General features: G+C 45.3%; 1 protein-coding gene across 8 annotated transcripts in view; it reads right to left on the bottom strand.

Annotated features, from left to right (window-relative positions):
* Positions 1 to 26,705, bottom strand: part of LOC126262230 (protein grainyhead) — a 333,250-nt gene that overhangs the window by 61,595 nt on the left and 244,950 nt on the right. For 6 of the 8 annotated variants that reach the window (XM_049958688.1, XM_049958685.1, XM_049958691.1 and 3 more), the window contains exons 6-7: positions 25,174 to 25,297; positions 3,764 to 3,858 (exon numbers count right to left, since the gene is read on the bottom strand). In XM_049958688.1, the coding sequence (XP_049814645.1) occupies positions 3,764 to 3,858; positions 25,174 to 25,297 (219 nt within the window). The remainder of the gene's footprint in view (positions 1 to 3,763; positions 3,859 to 25,173; positions 25,298 to 26,705) is intronic. The other 2 variants (XM_049958686.1, XM_049958687.1) reach the window with 1 other exon arrangement.

Raw genomic sequence — 26,705 nt, 5'->3', positions numbered from 1 at the left:
GATTCATTGGGAGAGTCCTTAGAAAATGTAGTCCATCAATAAAGGAGGTGGCTTACAAAACACTCGTTCAACCTATACTTGAGTATTGCTCATCAGTGTGGGATCCGTACCAGGTTGGATTGACAGAAGAGATAGAGAAGATCCAAAGAAGAGCGGCGCGTTTCGTCACAGGGTTATTTGGTAAGCGAGATAGCGTTACGGAGATGTTTAGCAAACTCAAGTGGCAGACTCTGCAAGAGAGGCGCTCTGCATCGCGGTGTAACTTGCCGTCCAGTTTTCGAGAAGGTGCGTTTCTGGATGAGGTATCGAATATATTGCTTCCCCCTACTTATACCTCCAGAGGAGATCACGAATGTAAAATTAGAGAGATTAGAGCGCGAACGGAGGCTTTCCGGCAGTCGTTCTTCCCGGGAACCATACGCGACTGGAACAGGAAAGCGAGATAATGACAGTGGCACGTAAAGTGCCCTCCGCCACACACCGTTGGGTGGCTTGCGGAGTATAAATGTAGATGTACCTTATTGTCGCACGTCGTATGTACTACCTTCTCACAGCAATGTAAAAGTCATAGAGCGACGAAGACGAATACTAAGCGGCTTAAACGGAAAGCTGGGTGTCAGTACGCTTAAGAGAAGCTGCTTTTCGAAGAGTAATGGAACGACAGGTGGAGAAGGCGTGGTACTGTTTCTGCGTTACGTAACGGGAGCGGAGGCTGGCGGGTCCCACACGTGGGGCCGGCACGGCAGCGGTCCACGTGCAGCGGGCGCGACTGTCGGCCCGCGGGCAGATAAGTCGTCAGCTCCGGACGCGTCACGCGATCCGGTGCGGTGCGGTGCGGCGCGCCGGCGCAACGCGGGTAATTAGGTAGCCCGCTCGCCTGCCGTTAATTGTTGTCGTAAATCGTGCGGCCGCCTCTGCCCCACTCACCGCTCGCACGCACACACGTAACGCTCCGGCTGCAGAGGAGACCTATCGCAATTAAAGTTTCCCGCGATATTGTTTACTGGCTGTAAAGTGCTCGCACGAAATGACGCCGAAAACTCCGTAAAATGCGGCTTCCACGCTGCCATTACGGCTCTCGCACTTAAAATACGACAGCTCTGATGAGATGTGAATTGCCCCGGCAATTCCCCCCGCGTGTGAGAGCGTGGCGTCACACGTGTGTTGTACGCTTGCTGGTTCGTCGTTTACGTTAGACGTCGCGATTGTAAAATAGAATGTTGTGCAATTTTCTACACTACTACTCAAGCACTGGATTCATGAAAATGTAAAACAAACATTTCTAAATTAACTTCCGGTGAATCTCCCGTACAGCTTCCTACGGCCGGTGCAAAACACAAATTTTTCTCTGTTACTTTTCTTTTTTGCAAAGAAAGTTCTTAGCCAGGGTGCAACAAAATTCCTTTACAGTCTTTGAGGACAGGTTCCTTACACGAAAACACGGAAAAAAGGGAAGTAAACGTGGGCTCCAAAATGCATATCTAAAGAATTATGAGCACATACTCATCATCCCTACTACGAAACACATCTCTTCTATTGAACAAGAGCTCATAGCTTTTAAGGTATGCATTGTAAAACTCATGTTTACTGGACGCTTTTCTCTTGTTTCCCTCTATATTTTCTCCTCCCAAAATATGGAAACCAAAGAGCTTGCAGTAGGGCAGATGTGTTTCACAATAACGAAGATGAACAAGTGCTGATAGTTCTCAAGGTATGCATTTTAGAGCCCATGTTTACTTCACTTTTTTTTTCTTCTTTTGGTGTAAGGAACCTATCCTCCAAATCTGCAAAGAGAATTTAGTTATACACTGTATGGTTGAGAATCTGAAAACAGAATGTGTTTTACGGATGACAGGACAAGAAAACTTTTTCCCCGCATAAATCCATCTGTTTAGCTTGGTATCATTTTCCGACATTCTAGTTACTGATATCATCAGATCAAAACTTAGAACTCGTAACACATCCAGCTTATGGATAGGGTTTATTCCAACTGACACTGAAATTGGTTTTACGAATTTCTAGGTTTTAATACGATGGCAGCAGCCGAAACATGGCAATAAGCGAAAGTACAGTAACCAATCTGGTGACTCGTGAAAATTCATGAACATCGTGCGCTAATTTAGGGAATTTATTCCTCTCATCAATAAGGAGAATATGTATGCATGTATTTTTCCTGTGAACCTGTCTACTCTTAGGGCATCACGAACCAAAGGACGATTTACTCAAATGCTCGTAGTGTAAATACGAGGTTAGCCCTTTTCGCCTCCAACAGAACAGTAAGAAATGTTGACAACGTTTTTATCTGACTTTTTTCGCACATAATTATGCTCTTTCTTCATGAAGTGTATTTGTTGTGCTTTAAACTCTCTCGGGCATGCAATCGGATGGATTGGTCATTGTAGAAAGGCTTTACAATGCCATAATGTGTTATCATCTGGCTACTCCTGCTGACTGACATTGTGAGGTTAAGGAATTACAAGCAGTATATTCACTGGGCAAACCTACAAACAAACATGTTTTTGTTGTGTCACATTTAACTGTCGTACATCGATTAATTTGTTTATGGCGACGAGGGGCAGTGTGTTCAGGTAAAACCTTTTGGGGCAAATCTACTCTTTTTGAATAGCAAAAAGGTTGCCAAGCTTAAAGTCTCCATTCGACGAGCGGATGCATACTAACAATGTCAGAATTCAGTCAAGTGAGTTAGGAGGCCAAGGAACTGATTCATTTATAAATGCCACGATAGCCATAACTGGTTGTCTCATAACTGGAAACTGGGACCCCTTATTGTTAGATGTGTACTCCAATCTCTGACTACCATACAGCATGTTCGATTCGACCCATATATTTCGCAAGTCATGTTAGCAGGTACACTCTCGACTAAGAGCGACTTTCTAATAGTGTCTCGCTTTGGAAATTGTTGGTTGGTTCCTTCTTGAAAGCACTGCCTGAACGGGCGTTGAAAGTGCTGGCTTATGATGGACATTCAGGCTAGAGACCGGCCACTTCCAAAAGGGCCAGCCACTTCCAAAAGGGCCAGCCACTTCCAAAAGGGCCAGCCACTTCCAAAAGGGCCAGCCACTTCCAAAAGGGCCAGCCACTTCCAAAAGGGCCAGCCACTTCCAAAAGGGCCAGCCACTTCCAAAAGGGCCAGCCACTTCCAAAAGGGCCAGCCACTTCCAAAAGGGCCAGCCACTTCCAAAAGGGCCAGCCACTTCAAGAATCATACTCTCGCCGTGGAGGCCAAAATTAATGGCTAAGTAGGTGTGTGCTGATCGCGCGCTAGCAATCTGAGAACACGTTGCTGCGATACATTAAACTGAAGTTGGAAAGGAGCTGTCTCGAGATGGCACAGCAGCTGAATAATAAAGACAACGCTCCGGATCTGAGGTGCGCTGCCGGTTAACGGTGACCAGCGGGCGATTGGAGCCCGGGGCGGGTACATTGGTGTCTCGCTGCTGGGGCTGGAGCGGCTATACATATTAATGAGTCGGTCGCCGCCGCTACCGGGCAATCAGCGTGCCACTGCACATTTTGTGCGGGACGTTAGGCTATCGAAACTCGTGCTCTTAACGGGGCCTCACTATTTTCATAATAGCGCCGCCGCTACCAATTGCAATTATTCAAATTGATTGCCGCCGCCGCCGCCGCTGCTGCTGTCGTTGTCGTTGGCAGGGCCGCGGGCGGACCGGCCGCTGTGTGTGTACAGCGGGCAGTTCGCCCTCGAAGGCGAAAGATCTCGGGGCGCGGTGCGCTAGCTCACCTTTGCAGAACTCTCCAGCGGGTTCCAGTAGACGGCGATGGCGTTGTGCGACACTTCCTCTATACAGCCCACCAGGCCGACGCTGTTCTTCGTATCTGGAACACGCAACGTTCACGCTGACATAGGACGGTACACTCCAGTGACACATGCGTAAGCATAGGTGCAGAATGGCCCGTTCGTAAGGAGACACAGATTATGGTGTACAACAGAATCCATTGACAACTGAGAGCTCTTCAGTGATGCTGGCAGAGTGCATTGACGTATGGAACCTGTGACCTTGCATGAGTGCACAATCGCTCGTCCACAGGGAACACATACTACAGTTTTTTTTATGAAATAATGTATACTGCAACTGTCACTTGCTGCTAATAATTTATTAGCACGACGCGTTTCTGCAGCATGCTGCCGTCATCAGGTGCTTTTACAGCTACTTTTACATTGTAATTAATACGAAATGAGGTTAATTTCCTTTTTTTTGTGCGCCAGGGAGGTTATATGTCGAAAAAGACGCCTGTTCAAGAAGATAAAAATGTTGTGGTGTGTACACCATATGATAAGAATGATTAGTCATTTTGCTAGTGCATTTGCTTGCAGTTTTGTTGGTAATTTCACTGTATCGCACATTGAGCACAGTAACAAATTCAACACAACTTAACACTTTCTCAATCAGTTGTTTATATGCATCCAAAGAGTCTCAGAAGCCAAGATAAACCAGTTTCTGTTGCTAAAACTGAAGTATACCGTGAAGATGCAATATTTATGTCTAGATGTACTTATGTCTTGGCAAATATTAGGTGATTTGCCGGCCGCGGTGGTCTCGCGGTTCTAGGCGCGCAGTCCGGAACCGTGGGACTGCTACGGTCGCAGGTTCGAATCCTGCCTCGGGCATGGATGTGTGTGATGTCCTTAGGTTAGTTAGGTTTAAGTAGTTCTAAGTTCTAGGGGACTGATAACCACAGCAGTTGAGTCCCATAGTGCTCAGAGCCATTTGAACCATTAGGTGATTTGTTGATAAAAGCAATTTTATTCAATGAAATGAGCATTCAACATTGTCGAAATTTTTAAAGAAGTTAATATTTTTTCTTTCATGTTCAACATTTAGTAACATGTCTCCATTTCCTGTGCCATGAATAAATATTTCCGGTTCTTCATGTAAGTCCATTTCGTGTCCGTTGTCCATTTTATGTAATATATGAAGATCATACCCAATATCATGGAATGGGTGGCCTGTGTTTTTTCACGTGAGTGACTATTGTTGGTTTGGTGGACATTTATATGGTCGCTGTATCTTTTTTGGAAGTCTTACCTTCTGAGACTCTTTGGACTGACGTCAACAAATGATTGTCAAAGTGTTAAGTTGAGATGTACTTTCTTCTGTGCCCTGTGTGTCAAACAACGAGATTACCAACAAAATGTAAGTAAATACAGTAACAAAACGTCTAATCATGCTTATCACACAATGTACACACTATAACATATTTACCTTCCTGAACAGGTGCCTTTTTCGACACATTACCTCACTGGCACACGCAGCAAAGGAAACTAACCTCACTTAATATTAATTAAAATGTAAAAGTAACTGTAAATGCACCTGATGAAGGCAGCCTGCTGCCGAAACGCATTGTGGTAATAAAATATTTGTAAGATGGTGACTGTTGCATTATACGTTATTTCATGAAAATAGTATAATACAGCCCTTAAATAACATCCATACAACAGAGATAAATTTAAGTTAAACAAAATACAGCGTACAACAGAATCCATCGACAACGGAGGACTATTCAGAGATGTTGGCAGAGTGCTTTGATGTAAGCAACCAGTGACCTCCGGAATAATATTGCATACGACAAATGAAACAGTTCAGAGAACCAAGACTTTATCGTCCAGTCGACGACGAGATCACTATAGGCCGACTATTCGCTAAGATTCGGGGTGGACAGGGAAGCCGTGTCTTTTTGAAAAGAACCATTTCAGTCGCCTCGCACATTTTAGGGAAATCAAGCAAAATTGTAAATCTGGATGGCCGACGGTTAACTGAACCACCGTAATCCACATAGTGTGTGCAGTGCATTATTTGTGCCATCGTGCTCGAACATATTCAAACAAAAACAAGCAACGGCATGTTATAAATTACTGCACCCTGTGTATTGTAGCAGAGGATATGCACCTTTTCAGCAACTGTCGAAATACCAAGTGACATTTACTGGTTAAACAGTAATAATTTTGAAAAAATCATATTTCCAAAACGGCAAAAGCTGCCGATACATTAATTATATATTTACTACCGGTTTTGATCTTATGATCGTCTTCAGGAATTATTAAATTATTTACAACTTTCATTTAGTGGCGTCAAATAAAATATAAACCATCCTGTGTCACTGTAGGGAGCATGTACAGTGAGTACCTCCATACGAAAAGATGGAACCTAATTGTGACGGTATATGAGGACCGATTAGCTGTACTAGTATATTTTATTATTGAGTGTATAATGCATATTGCTGTCGATGGCAATGACTCAGCAACAGTTACAACCTTTCCATACAGGCTGTTGTAAATAATTTTATGATACCTGAAGAGTATCAGAAGACGAAAATAGGAAAAATAAATAATTGATATACTATAACGCACTTCATACCCACAGTTTAGAGAAAGTGCAATATTTTGAGACACTTCTTTTGAAGATAAATTGGGGATCTCAGCCACAATGAGGTACCGGAAAACAGATGCCGGTAACTTCACATTTCTGCTGTGGTGCGTAAAAAATTAGTGAAACTGCACAAGAAACCACAGAGCCTTTATGCCAAACTACGTCGCCAACATCACTGAAAAACTCCAAGTTTGTCAATACAGACGGCGTGGAATGAATCAAGGGACACTCTAAATGGTAAACACTAACAATCTTTGACGATGATAAAGGAATAAATTCACCTTATATATGTCAGACATGCTTTTCAACAAAACATGTGAGCGATCTGTGTTTACATGTTGAAATTGTGAGTGTAACAAAAATTGTGGCTTTAAGAAAACTTCTGTGTGTAGGTCGTATAAAGCACTCCATGCAACAGATCTGAAGTCTTACACATGCCATTCGTAATTCTATGGTTCGAAAAATAACCACTAAAACATGTTCACGCTAAACATTATGAAGTTTTTAGCATGCAGTGACAGAATTATTTAGTACACGTTATAAATTAAGTTCTTGCGTTAACGTATATTAATAACAGCTAGATATAATGTTATTTGTTAGTGCTACACGGCTACATGAATCCGAAATGGGCACATAATATGTATTTTACTTACCAAAAGCGTTCCGAAAAAAGCAAGCATGAAAAAACACGAATAAATTATTAAATCTCATTTTGCATCCATTACTTGCTAAATACTGTCAGTACAGAAATTGTTTGGAAACGTAATACGAAGGCGAAATAAAGTTGCTAAAAATAAGTTACATTTAAGTGAAATCCTGCAACTGAAATAATAGGTAAACTACAGATTTTCTAGCGATCGTTGGTATATGTTAAATAACACTTGCGCCGAGTTATTCATTGAGAGAGTCTTAAACGCAATACAGTCAGCGACTTGCGGTTGAAATCCTCTCACAGTATGCAAATAAAATGTGTGAGGTATAGTTGAATGAGCAACCTGTTGTAGTTGGTGTAAAACGTGTGTTGCTATTGATACAAGTTAGAGGCGGTGAGGCAGAAATCAGGTCCTGGATAATCCATGTAGCGCTTTCTCTGCCTTAGCGTCCTGAGCCCTCGCGCTTATCATTATCTACTTTGCCTATTGAGTGCATCTCAGCTGATAGACCTGTGATCTTGCCCTCTATTCAGTCCAACAATCCGCTTTCCAATTGCAGGATGATATCTGGGGGCCAAATATTTTGCCACCATCAAGACCGGATTTTCGCCGGCCGTGGTGGTCTCTCAGTTCTAGGCGTCAGTCCGGAACCGCGCGACTGCTACGGTCGCAGGTTCGAATCCTGCCTCGGGCATGGATGTGTGTGATGTCCTTAGGTTAGTTAGGTTTAAGTAGTTCTAAGTTCTAGGGGACTGATGACCACAGATGTTAAGTCCCGTAGTGCTCAGAGCCATTTGAACCATTTTTTGAACCGGATTTTCGTCCCACCAGGTTGAGACAAGTCTTGTGGATTGGCGACTCCAGCCACGGACAGGCTGAAGAGGAAGACAGATACCGCGAAATTTACGTATGTGTTGCTATAGATGACATTACCAGAACTGCAGGTCATGGGTGAACTGTTACTTTGGTGAAACAAACTGACTATTGAGTTAAGGTCTTCATTGGAGTGTTCAGAAAGATGCGCAAAATTTATTAAGCGGCTTCGTAAACGCAGAAAAATGTAGCAAAAGCAGATATTGCCCGCAGGGGAAGCGATGATTCTGTAAGCAACCAAAATGTAATACGTGCAGTATTATCCTAACAGAAATATTTTTAAAAACGGTAATGCTGAATGTAAATCTGTAAAGACATTTTTAAATATGTGTTCTGGAAGATTTTGTAATTTTTATAGATGTACTTTGAACGATAAGCACATACGAATGTCAATACACACTCTCATAAAAGAGGCGATTAAAATGTAAATTTAGTTTTCTGTAGTTGTAAATTATCTTTGGATGCGCCACTGCACCGTAGACGTTACAAATACTGTTGTATAGTCAATTTAATCTTTGGCGCTGTGAATGTCATCATTTACCACTGTACTTTAAAGATGAGTTTACGTGCTATAGTACAACGAGTTTAATCTTTAGTCACAAACAGTTTTATATTCCGGGCATCCGCAGCCGATGAAAGGTATGATGTTAGGAATAATTCCGCAAACATCTGGTAAAATTTTCGTTTATTAAAACACAGCCGGTTTCGTGGCCTAAAGCCGCATCATCAGGTGCAACCTACATGGTAAAATGCCAAGTACAGTGTCAAAATGTGCAAAATGTAGTGATACTTTGCCGCGAAACCGGTTGTATTTTAATAAACATCAAATTTATCATCTATTAGCGGAATTCTTCCTTACATAATTAATCTTTAGTGTTGTTAACCAACTTTAAATGTCAATCATCAAACTGGAAACCGAATACGTACGTTATAGGTAACGTCAATGTAACTTTTCCGTATTATCTCAGTTTCTATCTTTTACAGTGTATGTTCTGATAATGGTCTTGTTCACTTGAAGACCGAAACAGGTAAATAAAAAATTACTGAGTTCGACTTGTGGATGTTTTCAAAAACTTGGAAGAAATATGTGTTTATCATATCTTATTGGACATCTAAACGTAGCACCCAGATCACTGAGTGATTCCGCCTTTCTGGGCTACACAATAATCTAAGGCTCTGAGAAAGTTAGCGCACTCAGGAAAAAGCTGTTGATGTCTGAAGCTTACACCCATGTCAAGACCTTCGAAATCTCATTCTACACCGAAGCGCCAAGGAAACTGGTAAAGGCATGCGTATTCAAATACAGATACATGTAAGTAGGCAGAATACGGCGCTGCGGTCGGCAACGCCTACATAAGACAGTAAGTGTCTGGCGCTGTTGTTACATCGGTTACTGCTGATTCAATGACAGGTTATCAAGATTTGAGTGCGTCTGAACGTCGTGTTATGGTCTGTGCACGAGTGTTGGGGCACAGCACCTCCGAAGTAGCTATGTAGTGCGGATTTTTCCGTACGACCATTTCGCGAGTGTACTGTGAATGTCAGAAATCCGGTAAAAAATCAAATCTCCGACATCGCTGCGATCGGAAAAATGTCCTGCAAGAACGGGACCACGACGACTGAGGGAATCATTCAATGTGACAGAAGTGCAACCCTTCCGCAAATTTCAGTCCTGAGCCATCAACAAGTGTCAGCGTGCGAAAGGTTCAACGAAACATCATCGCTGTGGGCTTTCGGAGCTGAAGGCCCACTCGTGTATCCTTAATGACTGCAAGACACAAAGCTTTACGCCTCGGCTGGCCCCGTCAACACCGACACTAGACTGTTGATGACTGGAAACATGTTGCCTGGTCAGACGAGTCTCGTTTCAAATTGTATCGAGCGAATGGACGTGCACGAATACGTAGACATCCTCCGACTTTTACTTCCATCACGACAATGCGACACACCACACGTCCAGAATTGCTGCAGAGTGGCTCCAGTAACACTCTTCAGAAAGTAAACACTTCCGCTTGAGTCTATCTGGGATGCCTTGCAACGTGCTGTTCAGAAGAGATCTCCACTCTTACGGATTTATGGACAGCCCAGCCGCACTCCTGGTGTAAATTTCCTCCAGCTCTACCTCAGACCTTAGTCGAGTCCATACGGCACTTCTGCGTACTTGCGGGGGCGCTACACGATATTAGGCAGTTTCTTTGGATCTTCGGTGTAGTACCCAAAGTAAGTTTCAACATGTCAACACGCTCCACAGGAAAGCGTCCTTAATCGAAAGAACCTGCGAAGTTATTCCTGGGACCTGTACGCAGCAATTTGTATGGCAAATAGTGCACCAAACCGAGTACGAGTAGGGGCTACGTAGCGTGGCCTGGGCTCAATGAAACCAGTCGGCGGTGGCTGGAGCAGTGTGCGGGTTTCCGAGAAGCCGAGGTGCACCTGATTCGGCGGCGCCGCACGCCGTCTGGAGAGCGAGTGGAACCGGTCAGGGCCTGATGGAGTGGGGGTCAACCGGGATGATCCTAATGGAGACGGCCGGTGCAGCGGCCACCGAACCTGGCGTGGCGTGGCGTGGCAGCTAATGAATGGCGGTGCTGCCGTTGCTCGCTATTGTCTTCTCTGCCAGGGACGGGCGTGCTGCTCTCAGCCGGTTTCGGAAGGTGGTCACGAACCTGGACCGAAAAACAACCTCATCTGGCCGGGAAGGTCTTCTCGACCACTTTCTCTAATAACCAACACGTATGTGTATACGAAGTCACGTGTGATGTTGTTGGTTGGCTAGTGTGTGTATGTGGGAGGGGGGTGGGGTGGGAAGGGGGGGGGAAGAAGGTGGAGGGGAGAGGGAAACTTTTACAAATGTGTGTGTGCTCTCATCAAGTGCGCCATCCAACAAACAACTACGATGAATTTTGTGATCACTCCTTGAGACTCTGTGGAGATGTTTGGTAAATACCTCGGGCTCTCGTGGACAATATGGCGATAGGGAACTTTGCGACACCACCCTCTTCCACTATCAGGACTTGAATTGCCTGCCACACTTGCAGATCGACACCGCATTGGAGTACATTAAGGACATTAGGCACGTTGATTTGTGGCGTTTACTTGTAGTGACACTCTAAATTTTGCACCATTTCCATCTTATTTATTTAGAACTTACATCAGTTTGTCCGTACAGTCAATATTGGTCAGCAAATAACGCACGAAATTTAATATTCGAGAGCTGAAAAATGCATTTAACTCTGCAAGTATTACTCATTTAGCGAGTAAATTGCCATCGCGCCGAATATGCAGTTGGTGTCTCCTACTAGCACAGGCAGATTTCTACACACCACAGTTGTGTGTTCGTATCGAAACTATCCCTACTTCACCAAACTGACTTTCTTGTTGCCTCAGGATGTGTCCTACCAACCGATCTACACCTACATCTACGTGATTACTCTGCTATTCACAATAAAGTGCCTGGCAGAGGGTTCAATGAACCACCTTCAAGTTGTCTCTCTACCGTTCCACTCTCGAAAGGCACGAAGGAAAACCGAGCACTTAAATTTTTCTGAGCGAGCCCTGATTTGTCTTATTTTATAGTGATGATCATTTATCCCTATGTAGCTGGGTGCCAACAGAATGTTTTCGCAATCGGAGGAGAAAATTGGTGATTGAAATTTAGTAAAGTTATGTGGCAAATTTCTTATTGTCCCAGCACCTCCTTGTCAGTTATTCGCTGTACTCATCTAATCTTCAGCAGTCTTCTGCAGCGACACATTTCAAAAGCTTATATTCTATTCTTGTCTAGAGGTCTCCTACTTATCGCTGAAGTTTCACTACTGTACAAGGCAACTCTCTGGAGAAACGCCTTCAAAATAGACTTGCAAACACATTTATGTTTAATGATGACTGGGTCCACAGCCTTGGTGAAATTTTTAAATGAAATCATACCGATTTAAGTTGTTACAAGTTTGTCTGTTGCGTTTGTAGTTTCAACTTGCATTACGTTTGACGACTTCCGAATGAAGTGTCGAAATTGAAGTCGCAGTAAATAATGGCTAACAGCCTAAATCGGAACGATTTCGTTTAGAAACTTACATTTACATTCGACTTTTCCTTACTACTGAGAGTCTTATTTTATATCCTCTCTAGTTCGCCCACGATCAATTATTTTACTGCCCAAATAGGAAAACTATTCGATCGATTTACTTTTAGTGCCTTCAGCATCGCGGGATTCAATTCGAGTATATTCCATTACGGTTTTCCTTTCTTTAATTTTGCTGGTGTTTATCTTAACAATCTTCTTCAAGACACTAGCCAAATAAATAAATACAAGAAACTCGCGAAAGGCGATAGGCGATACACAAGATATTTTCAATTGCAGCTACAGTGTTGAGTGGTTAACAACGCGATGCAGTTCTCGACAAGAGCTAGACGATTACAGCGTACGCCCTCCAGATAAAAAGTCGACAAGACCTGTGCAAGTGATCGCACGAAGCATCAGCTGCAGGAGCAGCACCTGGCGTCGCGGGCGTTCCCCGTGCGTGGGCGTGGTCCCCGCCCTTCGGCGGACCCTCCTCGTTACGTTGGCCAAAAACAAGGTGCGTGGATGGTGGGCAAAACGAGCGCCACGACGGCACCGGGTTTAATTAAGGCCCCTGTTAGCGGGGCGGGCCGGGGCGGGGTGTTTTTCCGTCCTTTGTATCTCATCTGGACGCACCCCTCGGCTTCTTTTTCTCGCGCTCCGCCAGCCGAGTGCGCGTCGCCGTGCCGCGTCTAAAGGTCAGTGGCGGGCAGTGACCCGGCGCTAACGCCGGCCACCGCGGCTGGCCTACACTGCACCACATATTGGCCCTCGCATGTGTTACGCGCGGCGTGGTAGCTGCTGCAACTGTTAACATCGCTGGCGGAGAGCGCCCGCCGAAACTCTCGTGATCCTACCGGGCGCGCTGGTCCGGTGCTGGAAGTCCACAAGACGGGCGAACGAGTAAGTTACGAAGCAGTCCGTAACTGGGTGGTACAAACTGGCCGCTACGTTCGCCCTCTCTTTGGAGAGCGTGTGTGCCTATTGGGATTTTTACGAGGGGTTTCAAAAGTTACACATGTCCTCCCACGCTAAGACAACTACGCAACGAGAGTGAAGCATTACCATTCCTTGGTTTCTTGCAGACGCATTTCAGCTGCGGTGCAGATAACAGATGCATCTCACTGTGCGACTGAAATGACGCAGCAGCTGGGAACGTACTCCACGGTCGAAGTATCTAGATGCGGCGACTCACTGATGGAGGAATTTTTTTTTTTGTGCTCCAGTTTAAAGGTGATGTATACAACAGAAGTAAAACTTTATCCTTGGAAAATATGCAAATATTTCGTGAGAGTAAAAATTGTAAGTTACTGGCAATGTTATTAAATCAAATAAATGACCTTGATCAACTACGCAGACACAAATTACACGTAATACATGCGACAATGCAGTCTGCTACCGTTGCCAGCGTTTCTCTCTCGAAGCTGCTTAAACCACATCCCACGCAAAATGTCGCCACTGACTTGCTTGTAAAGCATTGAAACAATGACGAGTAACCATATAGGCCGTGATAACTATCAACGAATAGCTCGAAAAGCAATTTCTCCCTGTTTAATAAATTCATGAGTGAACACAGTATAAAGTCAGTGATTCATAACGGCTTCCTAATGCCCTCTGAGCGTATATTCACTTTAGCCATATAAATTGTTTAAGTTACAATCAGATAAATATCCAGATCTGCATGATACACGTCTGACTCCAAGGACAGACACCAGACGAGGAAGATCGAAACTAGTGGAGGAGTTCCTATGTTCTAGAACAGTGGTTGCCAACCTGTTTTGGATCATTACTACTGAGTGCAATCAGACATTAGCTGGTACACTCCCTCTCCCCGTCATTATTACCAACTTACTTCTTTTTTATATCGCCATCAGTAGCGTTTAATAATTCCAGTTCTGCCTGTGACAGCTACAGCGTGATAGGTCCGCTAATTTTATTAATTGTAACAGATGGTAATACAGAAAATGGAAACTGTGTTAGAGAGGTACGCTATCAGTATAGAGAGAGAAAAAAAGTGGAATAAAATGTACGGGTGTGTAATCTGTAAGGAAAAGAAACACGAAATTTGGAGTTAAAGTCTCATCCAGAACGAGGTAATTACGGAAGAAGCCCAGGGTAGGACACTATAAGTATAGAGAAGGAAGCCTGACGCCCCTTTGTCATGGGAACCACTCCACCATTCGCCTTAAATGACTTAATGGAACTCCGGAACTTAAACATCGTTGTCCGAGCTGGAATTTCGAAGCAATAGTTTGGTATATTGTGCCATATAATACCCTTTCATCATATATTGGTATATTTGTTTCTGTTATATCTTCCATTTATGTGGTCATCAGACAGCCTCGTCCGCAGCTCATGGTCTAGTGGCCAGCGTTGGCGCCTCTACATCACGGCGTCCCGGGTTCGACTCCCGGCCGGGTTGGGGACTTTTTCTGCCCGAGGACTGGGTGTTTGTCATCATCATCATCATCATCATCATCATCATCATCATCATCATCATCACTACCACCACCATTCGTGACAGTTGCTAGATTGGGCTGTGTATTAAATGGACTGTGTAAAAATTGGGACTTTGTACGGACGCAGATGACCGCGCAGTTGAGCGGCCCACAAACCAAACATCATCATCATCGGACAGCCACAACCATTTCAAATGACGTGTGCCATCAGTTTCTACAAATATAGAGGACACACATACACATACACACAATTTAAATTGAACTTTATGAGGAGAGCCTCTAGTCGTAGAGTAAATTGACCACTGAGAGCCACGAAATATCTGGGCAACACCTATGCGCTAGTGTCTCTGCTTCTCCGCAAGGCATAGATATTGTGAGGAATCGTACCACTTTGTTGTGCACGAACGTTGGATGTTAACCTAAGTGCTAACACTCGCCTGCGAGAAGTGAATTCGTGTATCTCGTGTACTGCCTACGTGCGAAACGGTTGCTGGGCACAGATCTTCCCGTGCGAGCCATGGCGGCTACCTCGTTGGTGGTCCGCGGTGGGTGTGCCTCTGCTTTACAGACCTCTGAATCGTTTGAACATAAGCGCGCGTGAACGTGCGCTCCCTTGCTCGGCGCCCGTGTCTGGCAAACAGACAAAATATCAGACAATGAGGCAATTAAAAACTGTAAATTAGCTTCCAGCGCACGTACGCTGCTAAGCACAGGCTACGGAGATTGCGCGCCGTCCTCTGCTTCTTTTTTTTCTCTCTCTCTCCTTAATAACGAGGATGAGGAGGTACACTGCGCGAGAAGATGGAATGGGGGAGATGGAGGACGGAAGACGAAGGGGTTAGGAGGAGGAAGAGGAGAGTGACGCAAGACTGGTGGTAGGGAAAAAAAAAAAAAATTCGTATCGTTTGTATTCGGCGCGGTGCGGTGCGAGCATTGTCCCCCCACTCACTTAGCGTACGACCTGTAATTAGCCAGCGGGGAGATTGGAATCAAATTATCGGCCGCGGCGCGTCTCGCGGTAATTGAAGAAGCGCCGGACGGCCAGTATGCCCGCTTCTGTCACTCTCGGACGTCGTCCGCGCACAGCCCGCTATTAATATTTATACGCCGCTTTTTACCTCTCAGCTGCAGCGGTGAGCTGGCGCTGCCTTTTACTTTACGGCCGTGGCGGCGCCCGATGTCTCACTCTGCCGAGACCCTGAATCTTCAGCTGCCTTGCGTGTGGCGCAGGACCTCCGTCCCGAGTTTCGTTTCCTACAGAGGTCTCGGCAGTAATTACTGTCAACTTTCTCTTCGAGGGCTCTGAGCTTAGGACGTTTTCCGTAACATCCGACACCGACCCGTGCTATACACTGCGTTTGACTATTGTAGGTACAAACGAAACGGGCGGGTAGAAGACGATGAAACAAGCAACTAATCCAGATAAACGTAGGTCCGGATACCAATGGTTTCCCAGTCCGACTTACGTACAAGTGAGGGCATGCCAATCTTCTCTTCTTTAGAGTATCTGCCTTAGGATGTGTTTCAATTGGAGGCTCTCCATCGTGTCCTGTTCTGAGCATCTTCGTCCTTCGGTTTGCAAGGTTGTCCTCTTCCAATATCGTCCATCATTCTAATTCTCTTCCTACCTCTTCATCTCATATTTCCACTGTTTCTCCTACAACTGTTTACTACCGACAGTTCCTACGTAGTATATGTCCCAGCCGAGACTTTTTCCTCTTCCTGATCACTTAAAATAATCCATTCCTCCCCCTTTTCTTCATTACTTCTTCAGTCCTAAGTCTCCCAGTCCACTTCACCTTCTACATTCTTCTCCATAGCCACATCTCAAAACTTCCTAAATATCTCTCTCCTTTCTTTTCAACTGTCCAGGACTTACTCCTGTAGAATACTACACTACAGACATTACATTTAGTATTTTTCCTCAGCCTCACTGAAATTGTTCTAGACGTAATTGCCTCACCTTTTCAAATGCTGTTTCCGATAGAATCGTCCTCCTACTTTCTACTCTACAGCTTCCGTTCCAATTCATAAAATTTCCCAGGTACAGAAGAGATTTAACTTGCGCCATCTTCTTTCCGTCTAAAAATATGTTAACTGCAGTTTCCTTTTAGCTTTTTGTTATCACTTTTATCTTTCCTATATTTATCTGCATTCCGTACTCCTCGGCTCCTTCTTGTAATGCTGTAAGGGAACGGTGCAGTGGGACGAGGGATACCACATGAGTATTTAATACGGTGGTTTGACCTTGCCTCATGTAACCTATGCCACTGGCATTGTCAGACACATCCACCTTTAGTAGTAGTTTCCTGTTACGAGAGCAAAAGAGTGCGCTGCCGTCTATTCGCTCATCCGCCCGCCAAAGAAGCTGTTATTACGTGGCATAATGAGTCGCTTTATCCCGAGCGGTATGTTACAAGACTGTTGATGTCTAAGGTTACGTTTATTTCGAAACACCGTAAGTGACGCGTAAATTACGAAGTGATAGACTGCCCTTGTTCGATTGTGTCATTATTCCGGATACCTAAGTACTGATAAACTGCGTTTTGAACGTGTATGGGCATCGACGCGGAGACGTGCTGAAGTCTGCGGTGACTGTGTGCAACGCTTGTTGTAATGTTTGTGTCCTCGAAGGCACATCTGCACTCTGGATCCCCGGGGATTCTCTTATTAGTTGTTTATGTACTCCGCCGTAATAGAAGACCATTGCTTTCCTGATCTGTGTTTATTAGTATTTGCTTCTTTCATTGTCCTCTACTTGCCCCTTATAATAGCCAAACACCTTGCATATTTCACAGTTCTCTGTGTGAGGCCTTCGTATTGTGTATACATGTTGACAGGACGACTGAAACGAGAAAAACGAATTTATTTACGACGTACGGTGACAAAACATCCAAATGTGTGAGAAAGTTTCGATAATATGGTAAACTTTTGCAGCCTCTCATATCGTTTCATTCCTAGCGGTAATAATACGGTAAGATATGAAACGGAATGAATAAGTGAATCGGCAGCAGCGAAGGGCGGGAGGACGATATAGATTTTAAAGTTGTTGCAAGAAAGTGTAGACTCTGAACTGGGTACTGGGAGCGTAAACAGAATACAGTAGCGGGTGTTGTGCTGTGAATGGTTGGTTCAAATGGCTCTGAGCACTATGGGACTTAACATCTATGGTCATCAGTCCCCTAGAACTTAGAACTACTTAAACCTAACTAACCTAAGGACAGCACACAACACCCAGCCATCACGAGGCAGAGAAAATCCCTGACCCCGCCGGGAATCGAACCCGGGAACCCGGGCGTGGGAAGCGAGAACGCTACCGCACGACCACGAGATGCGGGCTGCTGTGAATGGATAAGGGTTTAGAAGCTGAACTGAAGACTATGCAATTTTTAAAGTGGAATGCAGAGGTTTGTTTTTAGCTCTTAAGGTATGCATTTTAGAGCTCAGGTTTACGAGACTTTTTATCTTTTTTTCGTCCGTACTACCATCCCTGAGAGTTTTTCCGTGGTGTTTGATTCACCCCGTACGTACCTTATTAACTTTATATAACACAGCCTAACCCCTAAAGAGGATTTTATCCAGATTCACAATGACCGTGGAAGCCTATGCATGCATATCACCTCTGTCACTGTTCTATGAATCTTTGGCGCATACACGCATACACACTCCAGATGCCCCGATCACGTCATACTTGGAGCTAGGCGTTTCACAACAACCAGGTCTGCTCTTTCCAAAATCTTCGACAATATACCACAATATGTCACAATGATTCCTTATTCGACCCACAATCGTCCTCGCTGTGGTTGTCCTCGCTACAACCTGTACATAACAACGTAGTGTGTAGCGCCTGTTCGCAGTTTCTGGGGGCGCAGTTCGCAACCCCCCCACCGCCGTTCCTACCGCAGGTGCGCCGAGCACCTCGCAGGCGGCAGCGCTTCGGCAGATTTTCGCCGGGCGGCACATCATCACATCACATCACATCACATCACATCCCGGTGTAAGACGAGCCCGCGGCGGCGGCGGAATGCAGGTCACGGGAGGCGCTGGCCGCCTCTGTCGCCGAGGTGGCGCGGCGCGTGGTGTAGGGTTGCTGCGAAACCGTATCCGCCGCCGCCGCCGCTGCTGCCGCCTCCTCCGCCTCCGCGGAGAGGTTTCAGTTACGCCCCGGGAGGCGGCCGCCCCGTCTTCCCACAGGCGGCGGGCTTTCACCGCTTCCCACTGCCGCCTCCGCCCATCACCCGTTCCGCGCCACTTCTCCGCTGCTCACACCCGATACGTCATCGGCCCGAAATATCGCTGTCTTCGCTGCAGTTACCCACACACGGTCGCCCCGAGAGCTGACTTATTTCTGCTCTTTCCAGCTACCTGCGTGAGGCGTATCATTAGTTACACTTTCGCCAGAGAGTAAGAAGCTCAGTAAACGAAGCTTTACAATCCTTCGTTGCAGTTCTGTTGCTACAACGTTCAGAAGTGACTGAACGATACAACGACAAGAGCCCTTTTCGAATTCCCTTGCAGCCATCGTGTTTTATCGAATCTCGTCGGCCGAGTTGCGTCTGGTTATTTTATCCATTTTCCATTATTTTTCTTTATGGGACTTAACTTCTGAGGTCATCAGTCCCCTAGAACTTAGAACTCCTTAAACCTAACTAACCAAAGGACATTACACACATCCAAGCCCGAGGCAGGATTCGAACCTGCGACCGTAGCGGTCGCGCGGGTCCAGACTGTGGCGCCTAGAACCGCTCGGCCACTCCGGCCGGCGTTATGTTATCGATACACAGGAAGTTCGTATAGCACTTGCGTTTCGAATTGTGGTTCATATTTAAGTCATTATCTACCCAGCATCCTACACATACGCTAGTAATTTGTAAGAGAATCGGAGAATTACGCTGCATCACTGATACTAGCTCAGCTGATCCTTGACTTTTTTTATTGATTTCTGGTAATTTACAATACGAGGGCTGTTCTGAAAGTTGGGAATTATAGGCAGTGAAAATCAGGACTTCTATTTGAAACAGTTACCTACTCCTTCCAGCTACTTCTCTACAGTCACCGCTCGAACTTAGACATCTGTCGTAGCGTTGTGCCAACTTTTCAATAGCCTCGTCATGAAATTCTTTTGATAGAGTTATAAACACTTGTTTATTTTCCATACTTGTTTTTTTCTCCAGCTGCAAGGCAACATTATTCATTGAACGCAAGTGGCTTCATAACTCTACGGGATTAATGTGCCTTTCCCGACGGCCTCAGCATTAACGACTATCAAATAGTGTAGGTGTTTGTGGGAAGAAATAGCATTATTATTTGCATAATGGGAGTACGGAGATCCTAACTACTCGATGTTAATGCAATGTTGCAAACCTGCAGGATTCTGCGGTCAGTCCTAGAAGACTCAGGAACGAAACACTTTGCCAGAAGATTCCAGAGTGTTACACGATTAAGGCTCGTAGAAAAATGAGAGCCACGCGTTTCAGAAGTTTCGCTGTGGCAATAATTTGCCGTACTTGATAACGAGATATGTGGGCTAAATCAATGAGATATCTCCGCATTTGATGCCTGGAGGGCAGCGGAAAATTCGTACAAATTCTATAGTCTATTGGAAGGAGTTTAATTTATTAAAGAATTGTTTTTGAATTCAAAATAATGTCTGGAATTTAATAAGAGATGAAATCGGTATGGAGAGGTGCTCCTACATCAACTCTATAGTCCACAAGCCACCATGGGGTGGGTGGTGGCGATACCATCATCCCCCATTTTTATGTTCAACCCTAAAACGAAATGAATCGTGCTTATGGAATATTTGGCTGGGATCCGCTTCAGGGGAGTTCGGCCGGCTGGTACAAGGCTCCTACTTCCCTAGCTCCTGCATACCTTGCGGGACTATCATTCCTGGAAGGATGGATATTGCAGAGAAATGGTTTAGTCACAGCCTAGGATAAGTGTTTTCAGGACGAATTTTCCTCTGCAGGGAAGTGTTCGTTGATTTCAAACTTTCCAGATAGATTAGGACGGTGGGTCCTGATACGTGTCTGGATAATTCAGTCGGCATAGCATTTAACGGGGAATAACAAAGGTCCCGGGTTCGAATCCCGGTCGCGCACATAGTCTTAATCTGCGAGGTAGTTTCAGTTGTCATGTTACTTCCTTGAAGTTTCGTCAGTGCGTGTTTATGGTACCATCCGTCACTAGGTATAGTGAATGTTTGACAAGTGTCAATGACAAATAACCATGAACTGAAAAAGAATGACAATAGAGAACAAATCGACGAAATTATGTCTCGAAATCTGGCCTATAATCCAAGCAGATTCTGGTCGTGTGTAAAGTACAGCAGGAGCAAGACAATCAATACCTTCCCTGTCCGTAGCAATGGTAATGTAAGGGAAGTCGGTCATGAAAAATGATCTTTATATTAATTTTCGTTGTGGGTACGTTTTGCCCGCCAAGCGGCTGTGAGTAAAATGCCAGAGGCAACTCGCAGAGGAAGCTTCGATAAACAAATCGTTCGCACAATCCTAGGCGCAGTTGTGTTCTCTGGCAATCCGACGACACGCTCCAGTAAGCCGATCTTCATCTACTATTCCTTTGCCCGACCTCAAGTTTCCCCTCACGTTCTTGTTGGCGAATTCAGGTCACAGGATCTGCTACAAAAACAAAGTGACGGTTGATTAGCACAGTGCGAGGTTACATCGAGGTCCTCCGCGCGGTAATTCCCCCACAATTATTACGGAGGAGCTGTGCTCCCTGGCCACGCGTAATTGCGTGTACACTGTCGTGCGTGCAAGATGACGATAATCCGACAAGGGGGCTATCATCCTTTTACTGCACGTCGTATTCGTCAGCGTGTATGCGACCGGGCAGTGTCATCGCCGAAAGGCTCCAGGGAGCGAGAAAAAGTGTGTGCTACGGCACGAGGCACTCAACATTGGTATCTGTTTCGTGGCCATCACGAGTGTACACGCCACATATTAAATCCATTATAAAGCGCATCAGGAACGGACCAGGTGGGAGCATCCGCCCGTGCACGGGCCGGCGCTTGTTTTGTTTTGCATTCTTATTAGCCGCCGGCTCCGCCGCTGTCTGGCACGAGGGAAGGGAATATCTCGGCCTTCCATCTCCGAGGCAGGCCCGGAAAGTCTTTTTGATGGATAACGTGGATGAGAGGACGCAAACAATGTGAGTGTGTCAGGTGGCCGGTCTGAGGGAGATAAAATTTAGGCGGATGGGAATAAGAAGCCTTGACGTGTTTCAAGTCAGTAAAAGTTACGCGCTGTTACTGCATTTACGTGGATATTTATATTATACCGGAGATTACTCTGAGAATTCTGAGGCATACTACAAGGCTATATTGCCCAAAATATCTCCTTAAAATGACGAAGTTCGTGTTGCAGTGAAACTGCGGGTGCTATGATCCCAAACAAGTTTTGGATACCCTACGCCACACACAATAAGACGACTTTGAGTACTGACGTAAATTACACTATCAAATAAAAACTATCCGGAAACATCTGGTGGCCATTAATATGGGGTGTCTCCATCCTTCGCCTTATGACGGCTGTTGGGGACACTTTAAATGAAGTGTCAATGTCTGTGGAGGAATGGCAACCCGTTCTTTCCCAGGAGTCGAAACCAGAGAAGGTTGGGATTTGGACGGTGGGGTCTGGAACGAAGTCGACGTTCTGACACATCCCAAAGACATTCCATTGGGTTCAGGTCGGAGTCTGGGCCGGCTAGACCATTTCAAGAATGTTCCTGTCCACAAATATGCTGCGTTATGACAGGGTGCATTGTCATGCTGACACAATCATCACCTTTGAACTGTTCCTCTACTGTATGCAGTAAACAATGCTTCAAAATGAGTTCATATCCTTCCACATTTAGCGTCTTCTTAAAGGCAGTAACTGGGCCTTACCCTAACGGCGGAAAATACTCCCATACCGTAGCATCGTCTCCTCCAATATTCCAGTCCGCATGGCTAGCGTTGCTACCTCTGGATCACGGGGTCCCGGATTCGATTCCCGGCCTGGTTAGGGATTTTTCTCTGACCGGTGTTTGTGTTGTCCTCATTATTCCGTCATTATTCGTAGAAGTGGCTAGATTGGACTGTGTACAGGCTGGGAATTTGTATGGGTGCTGATGACCGCGCAACTGAGCGCCCCACAAACCAAACATCATCATAATCATCATCCAATACTTGACTGTTGGTACTATACATTATGGCTGGCAAATTGCTCCAGGCATTCAACAAACCCGAACCCTTCCATCGGATTGCCACCATGTATGGGGTAATTCATCATTCCAAATCACTCGTTTACAGTCATCCACTACTTACTGGCATCGCTATCTGCACCACCTACACTGACTACAAGAGTGAAGGCTTACGAAAAACTGCTCGATCATTCTACCCAGTTATTTTCAACTGCCTACGCACGTCATGTGCTAGCCGGGCTGCTGCTAGCATTTTACTTCCGTTGACTTCATGCGATTTTTTTTACAAGCAGCCTCCACAATGCTCTGTTGTCCCTGCAAGAAGTTAACATGGGGTCAGGCTGCTCTTGGTGTGGCTGAGGTTGTTTCTTCTCTTTCCATTACGCAGTCACATCACCAACAGCTGACCTTTGGCAGCTTTAGGAGGGTTGATATGTCCCTGACGGATCCGTTACTCAGGTGAAATCCAATGACGAGTCCACGTTCGAAGTCACTGAGCACTCTTGACCGAACCATTCTCTTGTTACCGCATCTCTGCTTAAAGCACAATACTTCGAGCCTCTTTAACAGTGACGGGTGGGTCTCTCGTGACATCTAATGGTCAATTCCGCATTACATGGGGGTGTCCGAATACTTCTGATCACATACTGTAAACAACACGTGGTTACCTCTTTATCTGATAAAGCCGTGGTAGGAAAATTTACCCTGCACCACCCTTCGACTTGCACTAAGTGTGCACCTGTATAATGTGACATTGGTCCCATAGGAACTTACCACCGCCACCAGCACACTTGATCGGTCTGACAGAGAATGAAGTCTCGACCATCACGTACACTAGAACATTATTTACTTGTACTGGGATTATGGGACTTTTCTGGAGGATAATGATGGTTGTCTCGAGACACTTTGTGTCCACAAATGGCTGTAAATGCGCTATGAAGACTTCAGATTGAACACGTAGCCAATGGCCCCCAAATTCAACTCCAGTCAAGCAACGAGCATCAAGATTTTCTCGAGTACCAATGAGTTCTGAAAAAAAAAAGGCGCATACCTCTAAAGGGAGTTATTGAAAATCGATAAAATTTCGTCGATTGTCTCGTTTTCTGTGCGGATAGTTTGCAGCGTACTTCTAAGAGCTGTGAGAAGCAGTGAAGACTGCTTGGCTCCGGACTTCTATAAACACTTGATTGAGATGCTGAGAGCTGTTTTGGAGCACACGGCCTCTATTAATTTTCCGTTCAGCTGCGTTTGTTTCCTTTTTCCTTTACCTGCATTCGATTTCGAAGACTTATGAGTTCACTTTCAGATAATCAGTTGTCGAAATACAGTATCTTTTGTTGCTGTATCACAGCGTTCTCTAAAGCAGTAAACATTCAAGTATTTTTGCTACCTTAGGTGATAGTATGGTACAGTGACAAGACATACCTGCCGGTGGATTTCGATGGTTGAAAGTGGAATGATGAAGACATAAAAGGCTACGAAATCAGCTGCAAGTAAGGTAAACAACAAAGCCCGGTGAATGGAAGATTTGTATGAAAATCAATAACCTGCACCTTAAAAAACACCTGATTGCAAAAGGATTAACGTGTTAAATAATATTGGACGTTAAGTATATATAAGCCTTATTGTTGAAAATAATGTAGTTTCTGATGGATGTCAAAGTTTATAATGACTTATCTCCTGACGTATGTATCGTACTATGATAAATTTTGTAGCTACGTTTAATGGCATATGTGGATACTGTCTGCGAAGTGTGTTGTGAACGGAGTCAGTAGTAAAGAAGTAATAAATTAAAACTTCATACTCGATGCTGAAGTTCTACTGCACGAACTGCGAAAATGTAGTTAATGATATTTTTTTCGTTTTACTATCTTGTAGGCGGATCTCAGCGAGAGAGAGTTTCGAAAAGGTTGGAAATGATATGTAAAGTTTGCAGTAAGTAGCTAAGTACTTGCACTGTCAAATACAGGATGAATATGGTCTGGATAATTTGCACGCCGTGTGTTCTGTCTCAAGCTGTCTCAAGTCAAATACACAGATTCTAACTTTGATACTTGAGTTATTATGCCTTTAACCTTTACGGTACATTTATACTTCTTAATGAGTTGATGACAGAATTTTGTGTTTTTAACACTGAACATCAGTTTTTTGTTGCCCCTGGAAGCTGTTAAATAGGCAACCTGCAGCTGGGACCGGGTGACTCGTTTTATACCTTTAATAATATGGCCTGGGTGATGGAAAGAAAAATGATTTACAACTGAAGTCCCAACAATCCTGCGTCATGGAAGCAACAAGATCACTTCCAACTGGTCTGTCTGCCATAACTATTGCTACTAGGCGGCTTTCCTGGATAGTACGGTATGTCAACGTAACTAGTGTCCATTTCAGTAATTTAAAAAAAAAATTCTAGCTCCAGTGGGGCAAAGCCGAGAGGGCGGAGTGTTAGTGGCCGCTATGTTAGTATAATCGTAAGGTTAGTGGTGTCAGACAAGAGACGTGGCGGCGACAACCTTGCGACTCACCGGCGTCGAGGATGCGCTGCTTGACGCTGTGTTGGCGGCTGTGCCAGAACTGCCACGCCTTGATCTCGTCCTCGGGGCTCTTCTCCTCGCGGAACATCAGCATCACGACGCTCTGCAACACACAAGGCGCCCGCCGCGTCACCAACACGCTCTCTGCGAAGGCCCGCCCGCAAGGCGCGCGGGCTGTGGCTTACAACAAAAAGCGATTACTGTCCTTACCTTGTGAATTCATCCTCTCAATTTCTTCTAAAGTACGAGGTGAGCATAAAGCCCTCCCCTGATCACAAAAATGTATTTGAAAGGACGAATGGGGTGGATTAAATTAGGAAACACAACACATTAAACTGAACTAAAATTAAACTCCGTCTGAACAGGCCTTGGAAGGCCCAACGGTACCGACCGGCCGCCGTGTCATCCTCAGCCCACAGGCGTCACTGGATGCCAATATGGAGGGACATGAAGTCGGCACAACGCTCTTCCGGCCGTATGTCAGTTTACGGGACCGGAGCTGCTGCTTCTCAATCAAGTAGCTCCTCAGTTTGCCTCGCAAGGTCTGAGAGCACCCCGCTTGCCAACAGCGCTCGGCAGACCGGATGGTCACCCATCCAAGTGCTAGCCCAGCCCGACAGCGCTTAACTTCGGTGATCTGACGGGAAGCGGTGTTATCATTGCGGCACGGTCATTGTAAGGAAGACTTTGGCATCAAAACAACTTTTAGTGGCGTCGGAATTGATAAATACAGTTCCTGTATTGTTTCAACAGAATCTTATACCATTACGCCCGCAAAATAGGGGAACTTTTGGCAGCGATGATGGATAGCGATCACGCTCTCTTCTCTACAAAGCAGAGCATGCAATAATATTGAGATCTGGTGATTGTGGTGGCCACGAGAGATGTGATAATTCATCCTCGTGCTCACAAAACCAATCCTGGACGCCAGTTGGGTGAACAGGTGCCCCGTTGTCTTGGGACACAGCATACCAGACGTGAACAAACATTGTACAGTGTACCACAGGATGGACCCGATCAGCCAAAATAGTCACATAATACTTGGCAGCAATGCGATCCTGCGGGCTACCCAAGGCGTCTACGGGATACCACGATATGGCTGTTCATAACACCAGCGAATCCGCGCCATGTTTCGCTCTTGGGCCGCAAACTCTGCCGGACTTATGGATCGATAGAGAGTATCCAACAACTTGGCCACCACGTTCAGCAGACATAATCTCCCTTGTTGCGGGTTATGTTAACATCGCCTGGCATGATTCTCATCGAACATTTATAGAACATAATCGACAGGTCAGTTTGTGCGCAGAATCCTGCACCGGCAAAACTTCCGCCATAATGGACAGCTATAGAGGCAGTATGGCTTTATATTTCTGCAGGGGGCTATCAACGACTTATTGAGTCCATGCCACGTCGAGTTGCCGCTCTACGGAAGTCCGATGCGATATCACGAGGTACCCCTTGACTTTTTTCATCTCACAAGGGGAGGCCGCCAATTGTGAAATTCAGATACG

Source organism: Schistocerca nitens, chromosome 6, assembly GCF_023898315.1.
Source record: "Schistocerca nitens isolate TAMUIC-IGC-003100 chromosome 6, iqSchNite1.1, whole genome shotgun sequence".
NCBI lineage: Eukaryota > Metazoa > Arthropoda > Insecta > Orthoptera > Acrididae > Schistocerca > Schistocerca nitens.
This window is presented reverse-complemented; position numbering and strand designations above follow the sequence as displayed.